An 18978-nucleotide genomic window follows, 5' to 3' on the forward strand; every position below is an offset into this window, starting at 1 on the left:
TTTGTGCTGAACTGTTATTCTGCCTTGCCCCATCAATACTCACCTGGATTATAGCCATCCATACCCCTCCCATCCATGTACTTGTCCTCTTCCCTTAAGTGTTTCAATCAAGCACACATCCACCACTTCTCATTCTACGCTTGCACCACCCGCTGAGCTTCCCTCTGAATATTTAAATATATTAAATATTCCACCCAGTCCAGCACCACCACTGAGCCCATGTGCACAGAGCGTTGTCACAGGAAAGCAGCATCCATCATCAGGGACCCCCAACACCCAGTGCATGCTCTGTTCTCACTGCTGCCATCAAGAAGAAGATACAGGAGCCTCGACTCACACCACCAGGTTCAAGAACAGTCATTATCACTCGGCCATCAGGCTCTTGAACCGAAAGGGATAACTTCACTTGCCCCATCCCTGAACTGTTCCAACAACCTATGGACTCACTTTCAAGGACTCTTTATCTCATATTCTCAACTTAATGATTATTTATTATTATTGTTTCTTTTTTATTTTGTTTTTGCAGTTTGTTGTCTGCCATATTGGTGTGGTCTTTCATTGATTTTAAAAACATAGAAACATAGAAAACCTACAGCATAATACAGGCCCTTAGGCCCACAACGTTGTGCTGAACATGTTCTTGTACTTATACTTATCTAGGGTTACCTGTAGCCCTCTATTTTTCTAAGCTCCATGTACCTATCTAAGAGTCCCTTAAAAGACCCTAACTTATCTGCCCTCACCACCATTGCCGGCAGCCCATTCCATGCACTCACCACTCTCTGTGTAAATAAAACTTACCCCTGACATGTCCTCTGTACCTACTTCCAAGCACCTTAAAACTATGCCCTCTCGTGCTAGCCATTTCAGCCCTGGGGAAAAGCCTCTGACTATCCACACGATCAATGCCTCTCATCATCTTATACACAGTTATTGCAGTTATTGGATTCTATTAGTTATTGTATGGTGGCATATATGTACTTTTTACTTCGACCTTTGAACCTTTCACACTTAACCTATGACCTTTAGTGAAGAAGGAAGAGAGTGATATAAAGAGGACAGGTGAGATGGGGCTGGTAGGTGATGGGTGGATCGAGGAGGCGTGAGGGATGTAGGGCAAAAGGAGCCAGGAGGGGAAAGTGGAAGAGGTAGAGTTGGGAGACAGAGGCAGGTGAGTGCTGGGTGGAAGCAGGCAAGGAAATAAAAGGGGTAGATGGAGCCAGGCAGAGTGAGGGAGAAGATGAAAATGGAGACGAAGTCTTGAGGGTGTTCAATCCAGAGCAGATTGTTTTTGAGCTGTAAGGTAGCAGCTCTCTTGTGTGGGCTATTATACCAGCCCTTGACAAGCCACCCAAAAAAGGACCAAACAACATCATCCATAAACATTTTTTAAAAGTAATCAAATTAACATATTAAAGTTGTTTAGGGGGTATGTTCTTCTTCTTGCGCCCTTAACTCCTGGTGGAGTCGTTGGGGTGCCGCCATGACAAGCTTTGCACCAGTCTGTTCCAGCTGTCACGGTTGTGTGCCAGGGCCTGGGTCACCGCAAGTGTTTTCCCTGTCCATTCTTTCATGTTGTCCATCCATCTTTTCCTCTGTCTGCCCCTCCTTCTTTTCCCCTCCACAGTTCCTTGTAAAACGGTCTTTGCAAGGCAGCTGGATCTTGTTACGTGGCCATACCATGTAAGATTCATTAAAAGTATGTAGGATGAATATGTAGGATTCATTAAAAGTATTTCAGAACATAAAACAGGGCAGGAGTAGGCCAGTTGGCTCTTCAAGCCTGCCCCGTCATTCAGAATGACCAAGGTAGAACTGTCCCAGGCCTCAACTCCTGTTCCCCCATAGCTCAAAATTCCTTTATCTTTCAAAGACTATCTACATCTTCCTCAAATATTCCCAATGAACCCAATACTCCTAATACCACCCTCCAGTGCAGAAAATTCAAGAAGTTCACCCTCCTCTTTGAAGAGACATTCCTGTGTACCTTCGGTTTAAACTATCGCATAGGCTGTGTCTTCATCTTCTCTCATTTAAGATAATTCTAATAGTAGAAATATCTTGACATGTCACGGTAGCAGGGAAGAAGAAACTGTCCCTTAAACAGTGAGTGTGTGTCTTTGGGCTCCTGTGATGGTAGTAATGAGAAGAGGGCATGTCCGGAAGGTGAAGGTCCTTAATGATACCTTCTTGAGGCATCGCCTATTGAAGATGTCCTTGATGGTGGGGAGGCTTGTGCCCAAGATGGAGATGGTTGTGTTTACAACCCTCTGCAGCTCTTTCCGATTGGCAATTCCCCATTAAGCTCCATATGTTTAATTTGCCTTACAAATCTATGCCATGGATTCAGTTCAGATTTTCTCATCTCAACATGTCCTCTCAGCTATTTTCATATCATTGGTACTTTACCCTCTGCCCCCTCTGCTTTAAATCTTAAGCAGAAGACCAAGACCTGATCCTTTAGAATCTGGCTCTGGTTTATGATCACTGATTTGTATGCTATAAAGTCAAGTTTATTGTCATTTAACTATATATGTGTACACCACCAAACGAGACAATGTTTCACCAAGCCAGGGTGCAAAACACATAACACACAATAACTTAGGACAGTAGGAATTAAATACAAATAGATTACACGTAGATAAACAATGTAAAGTGTATAAATTAAATATTGTAGGGTTATCTGGTGACACTTCAGATGCGATATGGCAGGGAGTTCAGAAGTCTAATGGCCTGAGGGAAGAAACTGTTTCTCATTTTGACCATTCTTGTACATCGCTGTCTCCTGCTTGGTGGTAGAATGTCAAAGAGGATGCAGGACGGGTGGGTGGGATGCTTGATAATACCAAGGGTTCTGAGCATGCAGTACTTTGATAAATGTCCTCGATGGGTGGTGGAGAAACCCTGACGATCTTCTCGGCCGCTCTCACAGCCCTTGTAGGAACTTCCAGCCCGATCCTCTGCTGCTCCCGTATCAGATGGGAATGCAACTTGTCAGGACGCTGTCAGTGGTGCTCCTGTGAAATTCAGCTAAAATGGGAGTGTAGTGGGGAAGAAACCTCACTTGCTTCAGTCTTCTCAGGACGTGGATACACTGCTGGGTCTTCTTATTCAGGGAGATAGTATTGAGGGACTGGGTGAGGTCCTCTGTGATGTGAACTCCTAGGGAGCCATGTATGCACAGAGGGGGATGGTTCCTCTGCACCTTTGTTGTATGCAAGACATCTTCAAGGAGTGGTGCCTCAGAAGGGCGGTGTCCATTATTAAGGAACCCCCATCACCCTTCACCCTTCTTCTCATTGTTACCGTCAGAAAGGAGGTTCAGAAGCCTGAAGACACACACTTAGGGATTCAGTAACAGCTTCTTTTCTGAAATCCAATTCCTAAATGAACATTGAACCCATGAACGCGGCCTCACTCTTTTTAATATATTATTTCTGATTTTGCACTATTTTAATTCAACCACTTGAAGTATATATATTTACTATAATTAATGAACTCTTTTTTCTATATTATTATGTATTATTATGATTCTGAAGTCCACAGTCATTTTCTTGGTCTTCTCCACATTCAGACTTGGGTTGTCGTTCTCACACCTGTCCACCTGCCACTCCACTTCCTCTCTGTACTTGGACTCATCGTCGTTGTTGATGAGGACAACCCCTGTTGCGTCATCTGCTAACGTGATGACACAGTTTGAGATGAATTCTGCAACACAGTCATACGTCAGTGATGTGAACAGTAGCAGGCTGAGCATGCAGCAGTATAGTACAAAGATAGTATCAAGTGTAAACAACTTCAATCCATTAGTTACATTCCTCCTGCCTGAAAAGACCATATTATTCTGACCGGTTATCGCATTGAGGACAATCTTCAGTCCATGCTGATTCATTTTCCCCAGTACCTTGGGCAAACATGTATGATTCTTGCAAAAGCACAAGGCATTTGAATCTAATCACTGATTCCAACCAGTCAGAAACCAGAGCAGGGTAGAAACATCTGAGAAACAGGTTTCTGTTATAGCTCTTTTGTTAATTCGTTCCACAAATATTTGTGAAGTAAAACCTGCTGCTAGCACCTATCCAGATGACTAACCAACAGTAATTTGCAATGACTTAAAAGATTGACTGTGCGCTGAAAGATATTAATATGAATAGTTTAAGGCAGTGAATACTGGAATAACATATTATAATTACAAGGATATTGCTGGGAATGGAAGACTTGAGTTATAAGGAAAGATTGAATAGGTTAGGACTTTATTCCTTGGTACATTATTCTTTGGAGCGTAGAAGGTTGATGGGGGGACTTGATAGAGGTATTTAAAATTATGAGGGGGATAGATAGAGTTGATGTGGATAGGCTTTTTCCATTGAGAGTAGGAGAGATTCAAACAAGAGGACATGAGTTGAGAGTTAGGGGGCAAAAGTTTAAGGGTAACACAAGGGGGAATTTCTTTACTCAGAGAGTGGTAGCTGTGTGGAACGAGCTTCCAGTAGAAGTGGTAGAGGCAGGTTCGGTATTGTCATTTAAAGTAAAATTGGATAGGTATATGGACAGGAAAGGAATGGAGGGTTATGGGCTGAGTGCGGGCCAGTGGGACTAGGTGAGAGTAAGCATTCGGCATGGACTAGAAGGGCCGAGATGGCCTGTTTCCGTGCTGTAATTGTTATATGGTTATATAGAAGATTGAGAGGAGATTTGATAGAATTATACAACATTGAGGGATATAAATAGGGTAAATGCCAATAGACTTTTTCCACTGAGGTTGGGTGGGTCATGACTAGAGGTCATGGTTTAAGGGCAAAAGGTGAAAAGTTTAAGGGGAACATGAGGAGAAACCTCTTGAATCAGAAGATTGTGGGAGTGTGGAACGAGCAGCCAGCGCAAGTGGTCAATTTCAATGTTTAAGAGAAGTTTGGTTGGATCCGTGGATGGGAGAGGTACGGAGGGCCATGATCCCTCTGCAGGTTAATGGAATTGGCAGTTTCAATGGTTCAGCACAGACCAGATGGAACAAAGGGCCTGTTTCTTTGGGGTGCTTTTCTATCACCCTTCAGGCAGATGGGGTTCGTCAGCCGTGGTTGGCAGCTCATCTAGGAGAAGGAAAACTGATCTCAAACCTCTGCTGCCTTGTGGCTATACCCACTCATAGGGCAGGCTTCAAGAGTAAATCCCGAGGGTAAAAACACAGAGCTGGAGTCCCTAAGGCAGTTCTACATTGAGTCCAATGTTGACTGGCAGCTCCTAAGATGCTGCTGGTGCCAAACTGTATTGGTCTCTGCTGTTCCTTTGGATGCATGGGGAGGAAGAGCTTGTTACATGGGCAACAGCTTTCTCTCCATATCGTACTACCTCGGCTTGTGTATCTAGACAGCTAGGACACAATATCCATGGTCACCTCTGACCGACTGAGACCTCAGATATGACTGCACATCCATTATTAATATGGTTGCAAATATGTTGCTGAATTTTATACACTTTTTTGTGAATACACTGTGTAGGAAGTTAGGGAATTTCTCTTTGGAGTAAATGATGTGTGTAAGAGGCAAAGATAGAATGGACAGCTGGTGATTTTTTCTGAGGGTTGGAATGGCTAATGCAAAAGGACATACTTTTGAGGTGATTGGAGGAATGTATAGGAGGGACGTCAGAAGTAAATCTGTTATTCAGAGAGTATTGAGGTATGGAGCACATTGCCAAGGGCGATGGTTAAGCAGATATTTAGGGACTTAAGATATGTACATGTTAAAAGAAAAATGGCGGGCTATGAGGGCGGGAAAGGTTAGATTGAGTTTTGCAGTGGATTTAAATGTTAGCACAATGTCATGGGCCAAAGGGCCTGGACTGTGTTATACTGTTATGTGGTGTAAAATATATCATAAATGTTCTATGTCAGCTGAGAAGATCATCGGGGTCTCTCTTCCCGCTATCACGGACATTTACACTACACACTGCATCCGCAAAGGAAACAGAATTATGAAGTACCCCATGCACCCCTCATACAACCTCTTCTCCCTCCTGCCGTCTGGGAAAAGGCTCCGAAGCATTCGGGCTCTCACGACCAGACTATGTAACAGTTTGTTCCCCCAAGCTATCAGACTCCTCAAAACCCAAAGCCTGGACTGACACCTTGCCCTATTGTCCTATTTATCATTTATTGTAATGCCTGCACTGTTTTGTGCACTTTATGCAGTCCTGTGTAGGTCTGTAGTCTCGTGTAGCTTTCTCTGTTGTTTTTTTATTACGTAGTTCAATCTAGTTTTTTGTACTGTGTCATGTAACACCATGGTCCTGAAAAATGTTGTCTCATTTTTACTATGTACTGTACCAGCAGTTATGGTCGAAATGACAATAAAAGTGACTTGACTTGACTTGACTTCTTTGCTAAACAGGTGATTCCATTTGCTTATCTTTTGTAACCTTGAGTGTCACATTTAGAATCTGTGTGGCCAGTGGAATCAGTTCTAAAATTTTCACGGTAAAAGATTAAACAAATCTAAACAAATTTTATTTCTCTGTTTTAATGGTTGTCAGATAGTGTTAATCACCAACAGGCCAGCACACTCAGGACTTTGGCGATGTTGGACTGGCAGATTTGCTGGACTTTTGGATGTTAGTCTAATTAATACTTTAAAATTATTTTGATCCACTTTTTTAACACCACTATGTAATGTCTAATCCAATTCTCTCATCAATCTGGTGAGTTTCAAAAGAGCCTGGTGCCCTGGTGAATTTCACGGAAGCATGGGAGACGAGGCTGGCATATGTCACTGACCAAATGTGATTTCTGAAGTATTGGATAGTGGATTATTGGAGTTTTGCTGCAATCTTAAATAGTTTACTGTACAGTAACTAAATGCTTAGCAGTAATAAGTGTGTTTTTAAAATTATAGGTGATGATATTACTATTTATGGTGTGGTTATGCAGAGGTGGAGGCCTCTGTCTCAAGACTCCCGCTGTGACCTAGAACTTGTCCTGAAAGCCAATAATCTTGAAGTGAACAATGAACAGCCGACGGGAGTTGTTATTGATGATGATGTCCAGAAAGAATTTGAAGACTTCTGGGAGAATTACAAAGATGATCCTCTAGCAGGTGCAGATGTGCATAGAGCCAATCAGTTCCTTTTGTTAGATTCTTGAGGTCTTCCGTTGTGCGGTGGTATAATCGGACATGAAATGTTGACGAATTTTAACTAAACTTTTCTAAGGTGCATCATATGGAATGTATTGGTTCAATTCTACGTTGCTATCATGGAAAGCATTCTCACATCAGCCGTTGCTGTCTGGTTTGGTGCAGCATCCTTCCACAATATGCAAAAACTACAGTGAACTGTCAGGTCAGCAGAAAAGGTCATTTGCTGCAGTCTACCATCACTGCAGAACTTGTATGTGCACAGGACAATGAAGACCATAAGACATAGGACCAGAATTAGGCTATCTGGCCCATTGAACCTGCCCCACCATTCAATCATGGCTAGTACTTTTTTCCTATCTCCTCCTCAACCCCAGTTCCTGGCCTTCACCCCGTAACCTTTGAAGCCATGTCCAATCAAGAACCTATCAGTCTCTGCCTTAAACACCCCCTACGACCTGGCCTCTACAGCTACATGTGGCAACAAATTCCACAAGTTCACCAGCCTTTGGCTAAAGAAATTTCTCCGCATCTCTGCTTTGAAAGGGCGCCCCACTATCCTGAGGCTACGCCCTCTTGTCCTAGACTCTGCCGCCATGGGAAACATCCTTTCCACATCTACTCTGTCTAGGCTTCTCAACATGTGAAAAGTTTCAATGAGGTCCACCCTCATCCTTCTGAATTCTAGCAAGTACAGACCCAGAGTCATCAAACGTTCCTCGTATGATAACCCTTTCATTCCTGGAATCATCCTTGTGAACCTCCTCTGGATCCTCTCCACTGCCAACACATCTTTTCTAAGATGAGGGGCCCAAAATTGTTCACAATACTCAAGGTGAGGCCTCACCAGTGCCTTATAAAGCCTCAGCATCACATCATTGCTCTTGTATATGAAGTGGGCCAGAAAAACATTGTGGACACTACTCACAAAAGTGTCATGCCATCTTAAAAGCTTCATTCCCCAGGCAATTAATCTGATCAATCATTCTTGTTAACACCCCCCAGCCCCCTCTATCTATTACCTGCCCCACTGCACTGCAAATACTTTGTTACCTTATAACACCGTTTATGTTGTAAATACATGCTGGTATTTATGAATTATGGACATTTAATTTCATAACCATACCCCAACTTAATTTATATAATTCTTTATTCTTCATTCTTCATAATTGTTGAATATTGTTGTTTGCTGCATGTTGTGTCCCAACCAACGCACCACATCAAATCCCTAATGCATGTAAATGTATGTGGTGATTTTTCACTTCCTTACAATGTTGAAAGAGGCTGTTTTGATGTATTGAATATATGCTGATGCACAGAGCAATCCTGTTCCTCATTGATTTTCCCTGTGACCTATTCTCCCCACTTTGCAATTAACCACCTGCCCATGCCCCGATGTTTATGGTGAATTAGCCTACAGACCAGAATATCGTTGGGATAAGGGAGGAAAATGGAACAATTATCAAAACCACAAGAACAGAGAACATTACATCACAGTACAGGCTCTTCAGCCGATGATAATATATTGACATTTAAACTACGTTAAGATCAATCTGACCCTTCCTTCCCTCATAGTCCTCCATTTTTCTATCATGCATGTCCCTAAGAGTATCATAAATGCTCCTTATGTATATTCCTCTACCACCACCCCGACATGACATTCCATGCACCCACCACTCTCTGTGGGGAGAAAGAACACCTGTCTCTGACATCACACCCCCCCGTATATTTTCCTCCATTCACCTTAAATTCTGCCCCATTGTATCAGCCATTTCTGCCCTGGGAAAAAGTCTCTGGCTCCTCTTGGTCTATGCCTCTTATCATCTTGTACACCAGCATCAAGTCAACTCTCAGGATCAGAGTGAACGAGAACACGCTCCACAGATCGTGCTGGATGTTAGGGTTGCTGGACCTGTGGGCCAGTGACTTGCACCTATACCAGCTTTTTCCGCAGTGGTGCCATTGGCTGGATAAAGCTTGTTAAAGGAAGTGTAAAACCATTCATTTTTATGCCTGAACTTTCACCGCATTAACACAGCACAGTCTCAGTAAATCGTCATTCGTCTCTGTTGATTAAAGCTTTTTGTTCATTGACGCTCATTCTCATTAAATGGAAAATCCTACACAAAGTAGTGGCTACAGCCCAGTGCATCATGGGTAAAGCCCCCCTCAGCACTGAGCACCTCTATATGGAATGCTGTTGCAGGAAAGCAGCATCAATTATCATAGACCCCTACCACCCAGGTCTTGCTCTCTTCTCGCTGCTACCATTAGGAAGAAGGTACAGAAACATCAGGACTCACGACCAGGTTCAGGAACAGTTATCCATCAGGCTCCTGAACCAGTAAGGATAACTTAATTCAACTTCACTTGCCCTATCACTGAACTATTACTACAACATATGGACTTTCTTGCTAGGACTCTTCATCTCATGTACTCAATATTTATTGCTTAGTTATTTCTTCTTCATCGTCTTCAACCTCCACCATGGTTGTTTGTCCGTCCTGTTGGGTGTGTCTTTAATTGATTATATTGTTTTTGGATTTACTGAGTATGTCTGCAAGAAAATGAATCTCAGCATGACATATATGACATTAATGTATATGGTGATATATACAGTGCCTATATAAAGTAAAATATCTTATGGTCTTATGATATGAAGAGCCCTTGAAAGTGAGTCCGTAGGTTGCTGGACCATTTCAGTGATGGGGCAAGTGAAGTTGAGTGATGTTATTCCCTCTGGTTCAAGAGCCTAAGGGGTTAAGGGGTAATAACTGTTCCTAAATCTGGCAGGGGTAAACCCTGAGGCTCCTGTACATTGTAATTTCTTGCCAGCAGTTCATGTGGAGACTGATTCTGGGAGCTAGTAGAGCCTGTGCTGGTTCTGATAAATTGTTTTACAGTGGATTATAAATTTGCCTGTGTGGATTTTTGATGACATGTAATAGAGGCAATTTTTTTCTTTCATCATAAAACTTCTTTTTTTTTTACTTTTAAGGAAGAAATGAGATTCTGGCCAGCCTTTGTCCACAGGTATTTGGAATGTATGTGGTTAAACTAGCGGTTGCCATGGCGTTAGCAGGTGGAGTGCAAAGAATTGATGCAGCTGGCACCAAAGTTCGAGGTTAGTGCTGTGGCAATAGGCATGAAATCTTATTGAACTGGCATTTTTTTAAAATTAGTGTGTATTTCTACCTGGTCTGTAGAAATATTTTAATTGCCTTTATCTGTATTTTTTACTTTCATATTGTGTGCATCTGCACAATTACCTCCAGTCTCATTTTAAAGATGAGGCCCCCTGCTAAGTCTCATGTGGTATTTTGTTGGTTGAATGGGCAGAAGATCTAAATATTTTAGACATATGAAGCAATGTATGAAGGTGCTCTTATACATTATATACATTTAAATGCACTCTTCTTCTCATCTGCTTTTATTTTACCCCTTAATTTGTTGGTATTCTAATACTCACAGAGCACTGCAACACAGAATCAGGCCCTTCAGCCCATCTAATGCATGCCAAATAGTTCTCTTGTGTGGTCCCATTGATCCTCACCTAGACCAATGTCCTCCATACTCCTCCCATCCATGTACTTATCCACACTTACCTTAAAAGTTGCAATTTAACCCACATCCACTCCTTCCACGGGCAGTTTACTCCACAGTCTCACCACTCTCTGAGTGAAGAAGTTCCCTGTATATATTTCAACTTTCACCCTTACACTACAACCTCTAGTTCCAGTCTCACCCAACCTCAGTGGAAAAACCTGCTTGCGTTTACCTTATCTAGATCCCTCATAATTTTGTATTCCTCTATCAAATCTTCCCTCATTCTCTATCGCTCCTGGGGAAAAATAATCCTAACCGATTTAACCTTGCCCTATAACCCAGGTAAGTTTTTAATTCATTTTAATTTTTTTTTAAAATCACGTGTACTTTTAAATGTATCTGTTGATTAGTTTTATAGACCTAAAAAGCCTTTAAATGCTGCCTAATAGTCAAAGATCATCAGATTACTCAGAGGCTGGTTATGCTGCCTACTTTCCTTCCAGAACCTCTTCTGCTTTGAGGGATTCCTTGATGGTTGAGTCAGTCCTCTGAATCCAGGAAAAGGCCAGTCTGGTGGGGAGTAAGGATGGCAATGATGGGCTGGCAGGCTTCAATGAGTGTGCACACTCATTTTCCTGCTGCAGGCTGAGTGCATGTAGTTAATTACTGAAAGAGCGTGTGCCCTTTAAGTGTTCCTTTGTTTTGAAGGTGAACCTCATCTCTTACTGGTTGGGGATCCCGGAACTGGGAAATCTCAATTTCTCAAATACGCAGCAAAAATTGTACCCCGGTCGGTCCTGACAGCTGGAATTGGGTCCACGAGTGCAGGTAAAGGAAATATTGATAAATCGTACAAAGATAAAAAGAAATATTTATAGGATTGGAAATCATGCAAGTCTCTAAGATTTTAATTATCCATTATTTTTACAGAGCTGTATTTGAAATTTACAACCAAAATATGATTCTTGTTACATATTCACTTATAGTCTGGTATCCAAATCATAAATTCAAGTAATTAAGTAAAAATCTGTATTTTAAAAGCAAATCAGTCTCAGTAACAGTAACCACAGGACTGCTGTAAAAACACATCTGGGTTTCCAGCTCAGCTAAATCCTCTCAACTCACCTCGATGAACAGCCACCTCTTGTTTATTCCAGCAGTCAACCCTGCCCCATCGGAAATACAAATGGAAAATACTGAAAATGCTCAGCAGGTCAGGTCACAGCTGTGGGATTTTAAAAAAAAGTTATTGTTTCAAGTCAAAAACCATCATAGAACATAGAACAGTACAGCACAGTACAGGTCCTTTTGTCCATGATATTGTACCAAGCAGTTAGAGTCATAGAAAACTACTGCACAGAAACAGGCTGTTCGGCCCATCTGTACCATGCCAGACCATTTAAGCTATCTAGTCCCGTTGCCTGCACCTGGACCATAGACTCCAGACCTCTCCCATCTATCTAACTACCCAAACTTCTCTCAAACATTGGATCCACCATTTCCACTGGCAGCTCATTCCATACTCTCAATACTCTCTTATTGAAGAAGCTTCTCATGTTCCCCTAAAACAAATTTCACCTTTCACCTTTAACTCATGGCCTCTTGTTGTGGTCTCAACTAGACTTTTAACTTTCTCCAAGATTAAACTAGTGCTTCTTTCCCTGCCCACATAGTCGTCCATTTTACTTTCATCCATATGAAAAGTCCTTTAAATGTACCTGATGTATCTGCCTCTACCACCACTCCTGACAGTGGGTTCTACTCAGTCAACACTCTCTGTTTAAAAATAAAGCATCTGTCTTTGACATCATCCCCCCCCCCCCCCCCGCCACCCATACATTCTTCCATTCACCTTAAAATTATGCCCTCTCCCTTTAGCCATTTCCACCCTGGGAAATTGCCTCTGGCTATCCACTAAGTCTATGCTTCTTATATAATTATATATCTCTATCACGTTTCCTCTTATCCTTCTTCTCTTCAAAGAGAAGAGCCCCAGCTTGCTCAACCTATCCACATAGCACATGCTCTCTAATCCAGGCAGCATCTTGTTAAATCTCCTCTCCGTCCTCTCTAAAACTTCCACATTCTTCCTCTAATCAGGGAACTAGAACATTGAAGACTGGGTGTGGATCAGAACTGGGCTGGTGAATTGAAGGTTGTTGGGGAGGGGAGATGTCTGTGATGAGATAAAACTGGGTTGAGCATTGGGATAAGCTGTAAGTAAGGGTATCTAGTCAATGAGAGACTGGGAGCAGTTAGAGAGTGAGAATGTGGACAAAATACTATAGCAGTTGTGAAATGTAGAGCAGGAAGGCACGCCTGCAGGTTAGGCTGCACATGTCCTGTACTCCCAGAGAGGAAAATAGAAAAAAGCGGGAGGGGATAAAAATTAAACATGTAAAGCCAAAATCAATATCAGATTTAATACTGAAAACATGAGAAGCTCTGCAGATGCTGGAAATCCAAAGCAACACACACAAAATGATGGAGGAACTCAGCAGGCCAGGCTGCATGTATGGAAAAGAGTAAAGAGTCGATGTTTTGGGCTGAGACCCTTCATTAGGACAGGAAAGGAAGAGGGGAAGTCAGAGTAAGAAGGTGGGGAGAGGGGAGGAAGAAGTACAAGGTGGTAGGTGATAGGTGAAACTGGGAGAGGGGAGGGGTGAAGTAACAAGCTGGGAAGTTGATTGATGAACGAGTTAAAGGTCTGGAGAAGGGGGAATCTGATAGGAGAGTATAGAAGACCACGGAAGAAAGGGAAGGAGGAGGGGCACCAGAGGGAGGTGATAAGCAGGTGAGGAGATATCATGCGAGAGCTGACTTCCTCCAACATTGTTCCTCAGGATTAATATCACTGGCAAAGGTCGTGAAATTCGTTGTTTTGCAGTAGCAGTACATTGCAATACATAATAAGAACAAAACACTATGAATTACAACATATATACAGCATTACAGTTGTAGTGACTACTTAAGAACAAACTAAAAGTCACTGAGGGGTTAAGTGAGGGAGTATTGCACTGTATGACGTGCTTCTAACTAATTGAATTCCAAATTGAAAAAGTATGTTTAATCCTTTTTTAGATAGATAGATAGATAGATAGATAGATAGATAGATAGATAGATACTTTATTCATCCCCATGGGGAAATTCAACATTTTTCCAATGTCCCATACACTTGTTGTAGCAAAAACTCATTACATACAATACTTAACTCAGTAATAATATGATATGCATCTAAATCACTAACTCAAAGGCATTAATAATAGCTTTTAAAAAAAAAAGTTCTTAAGTCCTGGCAGTTGAATTGTAAAGCCTAATGGCATTGGGGAGTATTGACCTCTTCATCCTGTCTGAGGAGCATTGCATCGACAGTAACCTGTCGCTGAAACTGCTTCTCTGTCTCTGGATGGTGCTATGTAGAGGATGTTCAGGGTTTTCCATAATTGACCGTAGCCTACTCAGCGCCCTTCGCTCAGCTACCGATGTTAAACTCTCCAGTACTTTGCCCACGACAGAGCCCGCCTTCCTTATCAGCTTATTAAGACGTGAGGCGTCCTTCTTCTTAATGCTTCCTCCCCAACACGCCACCACAAAGAAGAGGGCGCTCTCAACAACTGACCTATAGAACATCTTCAGCATCTCACTGCAGACATTGAATGACGCCAACCTTCTAAGGAAGTACAGTCGACTCTGTGCCTTCCTGCACAAGGCATCTGTGTTGGCAGTCCAGTCTAGCTTCTCGTCCAACTGTACTCCCAGATACTTGTAGGTCTTAACCTGCTCCACACATTCTCCATTAATGATCACTGGCTCCATATGAGACCTAGATCTCCTAAAGTCCACCACCATCTCCTTGGTCTTGGTGATATTGAGACGCAGGTAGTTTGAGTTGCACCATATCACAAAGTCCTGTATCAGTTTCCTATACTCCTCCTCCTGTCCATTCCTGACACACCCCACTATGGCCGTGTCATCAGCAAACTTCTGCACATGGCAGGACTCCGAGTTATATTGGAAGTTATATTTACAAACCATCAGTAAAATAATTCAACTCTTCTGTAACTCATGTAAAATAGAGGCGAGCATAAATGGACCAAATTTAAACAAGGACGAGCAGTCAGCAAAAATATGTGCTCTCTGTACTTAACCCTCTCTATGCCGCCAGCCGGTCCCACATGACAAACCCACATGACGAATTACCTTAACCCAGAGTGGGGACGTGCAACTCAAAGACAATACAGACTGACATTGAATAGATACACGGCTCCTTCAACAGTGTATACAATATTACAGAAGAAAGCTTCACCTCTTGAAGTGATGTAGCATGTCTAGTGTTACGTACCCCGTAACTGGGTGTCTTACCAGCAAAGATAGAAGTGTCTGTTGGAGTCTGGTACTACTGTCAAAACAGTGTTTATTAGTAAAAATATACAAATCATTATCAACAATGCCAATATACAGATAATACACGTTAGCAATACTAAACCTAGAAGTGTGGGTATAATAATAATCAATAATAAACAAGCTCTATCGTTGTCTAGGGGATAATGAATTGTCATATGTGAGTATAAAGTTCAGTTCAGTTCATACAGGCTGAGGTAGTTGTTGGTCGATGTGTTGTAATTGTTGGAGAGAGAGAGAGAGAGATCAAACAGTGACAGCCAGTCAAACCTTCCTTTACGATCTTGATCCGTCGATGTGTTGTTGTGGCCATTCAGGTATGACCCCTCTGTCCTTTAGCTAGACCGTTCTTCTATGGTGGACTCATCACCCAGGCAAGGGTGGACACACACACAAGCCCCCACCGGCCTCGCTATAAACACTGTGAGTTAAAATTGACCGATCCTTAGTTCGGTCTCCAATGCCCCACATTTTTCTCGTGGGTTCCAACACTTATGCAGTGCTCACTAGTGTGTCTCCTGGTGTGTCTGAGGGGTGTCTCCCCAGACCTCACTTTCATCCCTACTCACGGGGTCTCAGGTGTCAATCAGTTTTGAATGGTTTTGTCCATCAAACCAGCCCACTCCGGCTGTCCACTGAGGAATTTTAATGAACAGAATAGTACCAAGTAAACAATCCTTCACCGGAGCCATAAGTCTTACAGGAGTCATAATATGGTGGATAAACAAGCCTCTCTCCCCTCTCTTATCAGAAGCAAATGTTCCAGTCCCAGTATGTTTTTGTTCCATCTCTTTCTCTCTCATTAGCATCGTGGTAACAGTAACAGGTTGTGATTCTCCCAGGGGAGGGGAAAACATGGGCAACTCTGTTCCCTTCTGCCCATCAGAGTTGTTCATCCTTCGTAACACTAGGACATCTTATTTGGTGCACAAAGTGCCACAGACCCATCTTGTGTTTCAATTTATGAGTCATAATTATAAACCAAAGATAGCGTTTTAAAGATTTGATTTTATATTCGCAGGTTTAGTTTATTGACTGGTCAGTTTAAAGCTATTATTTACAGAGTAGCTTCTTTGTGACCATCTGCATCCAATTTCTGAAAAGGGAAGTATATAGTTTTGGTGCTTGTTTTAATTTTCTGTTATTTGAACTTCATTACTGTCTTTTCTTTGTGGAAACAAGCTTCAGACACACCCCCGAGGCAGTTTTTACTACATTGTTAGCTGCACTTTTGTAGACGGTTTTTACACAGACTTGTTTCAGTATTGGATCAGCATTGTAGGGCGGCGGTTAGCATACAGACGGCTGTCATTAGATATATTTGAAGTGGAGGTAGATAGGTTCTTGAATAGTCAGGGTGTCAAGTGTTGTGGGGAGAAGGCAGGAGAATAGGGTTGAGAGGGATAATGTATCAGCCATGATGGAATAGCGGAGCAGATTCAGTGGGCTAAATGGCCTGATTCTGCTCCTATCTCTCATGGTCTTATAGTAATGCACTAATACAACACCAGAAATAAGATTGAGGTTCAACTCATGCCACTGTCTGTCTGGAACTTGTATGTTCTTCCCGTGAGGTGTGGATTTCCTCCGGGTGATCCAGTTTCCTTCCACATTCCAAAGACGTACAGTTAAGTCGTGGCCTTAAGCCTGCCGACTCTTGTGGGCTGCCTAGCACCATCCTCACTGACTTGATTTGACACACTCAATGCACTTCACTGTGTGTGTCAATGTACATGTGGCAAATAAAGTTATTTTATCTAAAAAAGGTGGGAAGTAAAAAAAAAACCTATTTTCCTTTTTGTAAGGGGTGGTATGGTAACGTAGTGATTAGCACAGTGCTTTACAGTACCTGTGATGGGTTCGATTCCTGCCAGTAAGAAGTTAGTATTAGGTTTCCTCCAGGTGCTCTGGTTTCCTCCTACAGTCCAAAGACATACTGGTTGGTAGGCTAGTTTCATGGTAAATTGTCCCGTCGTTAGGCTAAGATTAAATCGGGAGACTGCTGGACGGCACGTTTCAAAGGGCCTATTCCGTGCTGTATCTAAATTAATAAATAGTCAGGATATGTTAGATGTAGTAAGCCTCAGTTATTCCTTTACAAAAACTGATAACTTGACTTGGATTATGTGTATTATAAAGCAGGTGTACTTTTTAGAATTAGCAGTTAGAGCGACACTGTTACAGCTGGGTTGTTCCAGAGCTCAGACTTCAATTCCGTACGTTCTCCCCGCGAACTGAGAGGATTTACTCCTGATGTTCTGGTTTCCTCTGGGTGCTCGATAATCCAAAGACCTACAGGTTGGTAGGTTAATTGGTCATTGTAAATTGTCCTGAGATTAGACTAGTGTTAAACGGGTGAGTTGCTGGACACTGGGCCGGAAGAGCCTGTTCTGTTCTGTGCTAAGTCATAATAATAACTATAAATAAATAAATCTATTGAGTAAGTTTTAAATGTCTCTAACTAGAAGTACATAAAAAGGATATAGAAAGCCTTTGGCAGCTACTGTAGGTTGATCTGAGGCTGGGTATGGTGCTTTTCAAACTCCTCTTCCCCTCCAACAACAGTTATATTATCTCCATGCAATGTCCTTTAACGGAGAGTAGAATTGGCCTGTGATTATTGCCAGGGCCACTGTGCTACAAATCAATGGCACGTATTCTGCAAGAAACAGCAGCTGTGTGTAACAAATTCAGGCTATTATCAAACTCTGAAAGAAAGCTTATTCCTTGCAAAGCTCAGTGCATTTGTTCTGAGTGGTGCTTTAATGCAGTGTGTTCCCCGACGACTGAGACACGTGTTCTGAGATGCCAGCAGCCATTCCTAATCCTGCCCGAGCAACCTTTCTCTGCTTGTGAGTCTAGATAATAAGTACTTGTCTTGGAATACTGCGGCATAGAAACAGGCCCTTTGGCCCATCTAATCTGTGAGAAACAATTATTCTGCCCAGTCCCAGCGACCTGCACCCAGACCTTAGCCCTCCATACTCCTCCCAACCATGCACCTACTCCAATATCTCTTAATTGTTGAAATTGAACTCACATCATCCACTTCTGCTGGCAACTTGTTCTATATTCTCACCATCCTCTGAGAGTAAAGAAGTACTCGCTCATGTTCCGTTTAAACATTTCACCTTTCATCCTTAGCCCATGACTCCTAATTCTAGTCTCACCCAGCCTTCTTGGAAAAAGCCTGCGAGCATTTACCCTATCAATAGCCCTCTTAATTAGTTTTATTAGGGCAACACAGCAAAGCCTGGTGGCACGTTGTAGAATTCCCAGCCAAGATAACTGGATGCTTGACGGTAACCTTGTCTATTTCTTATTGATGCCTTTGCTTTGCCTGCTTATCAACAACTGACACTGCACACGTTAAATTTCACCAGTTTTATTTGTTAACTTGATGGGTTGGTGTTTTATATTTTGCTTTTCTGTGTTTTTTTTGCTGTTTACATGATTTGTGTTTTTTTTTTTTGCATGGGGGGTTGATATTTTTCTTTGAACAGTTCCTATAGTATTTCTTTGTTTCATGACTGTCTGTCGGAAGATGAATCTCAGGGCTGTATACTGCATACACACTCTGATAATAAATGTACCTTGAATCGTTGGATTGTGAATCTAATATTTCTATTTATAATTTTGGCCTTTACAAATATGTTTGAATTTTTCACAGTCAAAATTAGCATTATGTATTGTGATATTGTAAGCCCTTACTAGAAATGGAGTCATGGAGTTTCTCAGAACAAGTTGTGAAACATGCGTTTGATTAGAGTTTCTCAATTTGATTTGCTAGCTGGGAAGGGGTGTTGTCCCAGTCCTGCTGACAAGTACTGAGCTCCAAAGTAAGCTAACAAAGAAAAATGGCTAAACTCTACACGTAAAGAAACTCCTGCATTCACAT

At 42.1% G+C, this 18978-nt stretch overlaps 1 protein-coding gene across 1 annotated transcript in view; it reads left to right on the forward strand.

The window, feature by feature from the left end:
* Positions 1 to 18978, forward strand: part of mcm9 (minichromosome maintenance 9 homologous recombination repair factor) — a 46348-nt gene that overhangs the window by 10916 nt on the left and 16454 nt on the right. The window contains exons 4-6 of the mRNA XM_073057395.1: positions 6894 to 7094; positions 10132 to 10257; positions 11388 to 11507. Coding sequence (XP_072913496.1) covers positions 6894 to 7094; positions 10132 to 10257; positions 11388 to 11507 — 447 coding nt within the window. The remainder of the gene's footprint in view (positions 1 to 6893; positions 7095 to 10131; positions 10258 to 11387; positions 11508 to 18978) is intronic.

The sequence above is a fragment of the Hemitrygon akajei genome, chromosome 9 (genome assembly GCF_048418815.1).
Source record: "Hemitrygon akajei chromosome 9, sHemAka1.3, whole genome shotgun sequence".
Classification (NCBI taxonomy): domain Eukaryota; kingdom Metazoa; phylum Chordata; class Chondrichthyes; order Myliobatiformes; family Dasyatidae; genus Hemitrygon; species Hemitrygon akajei.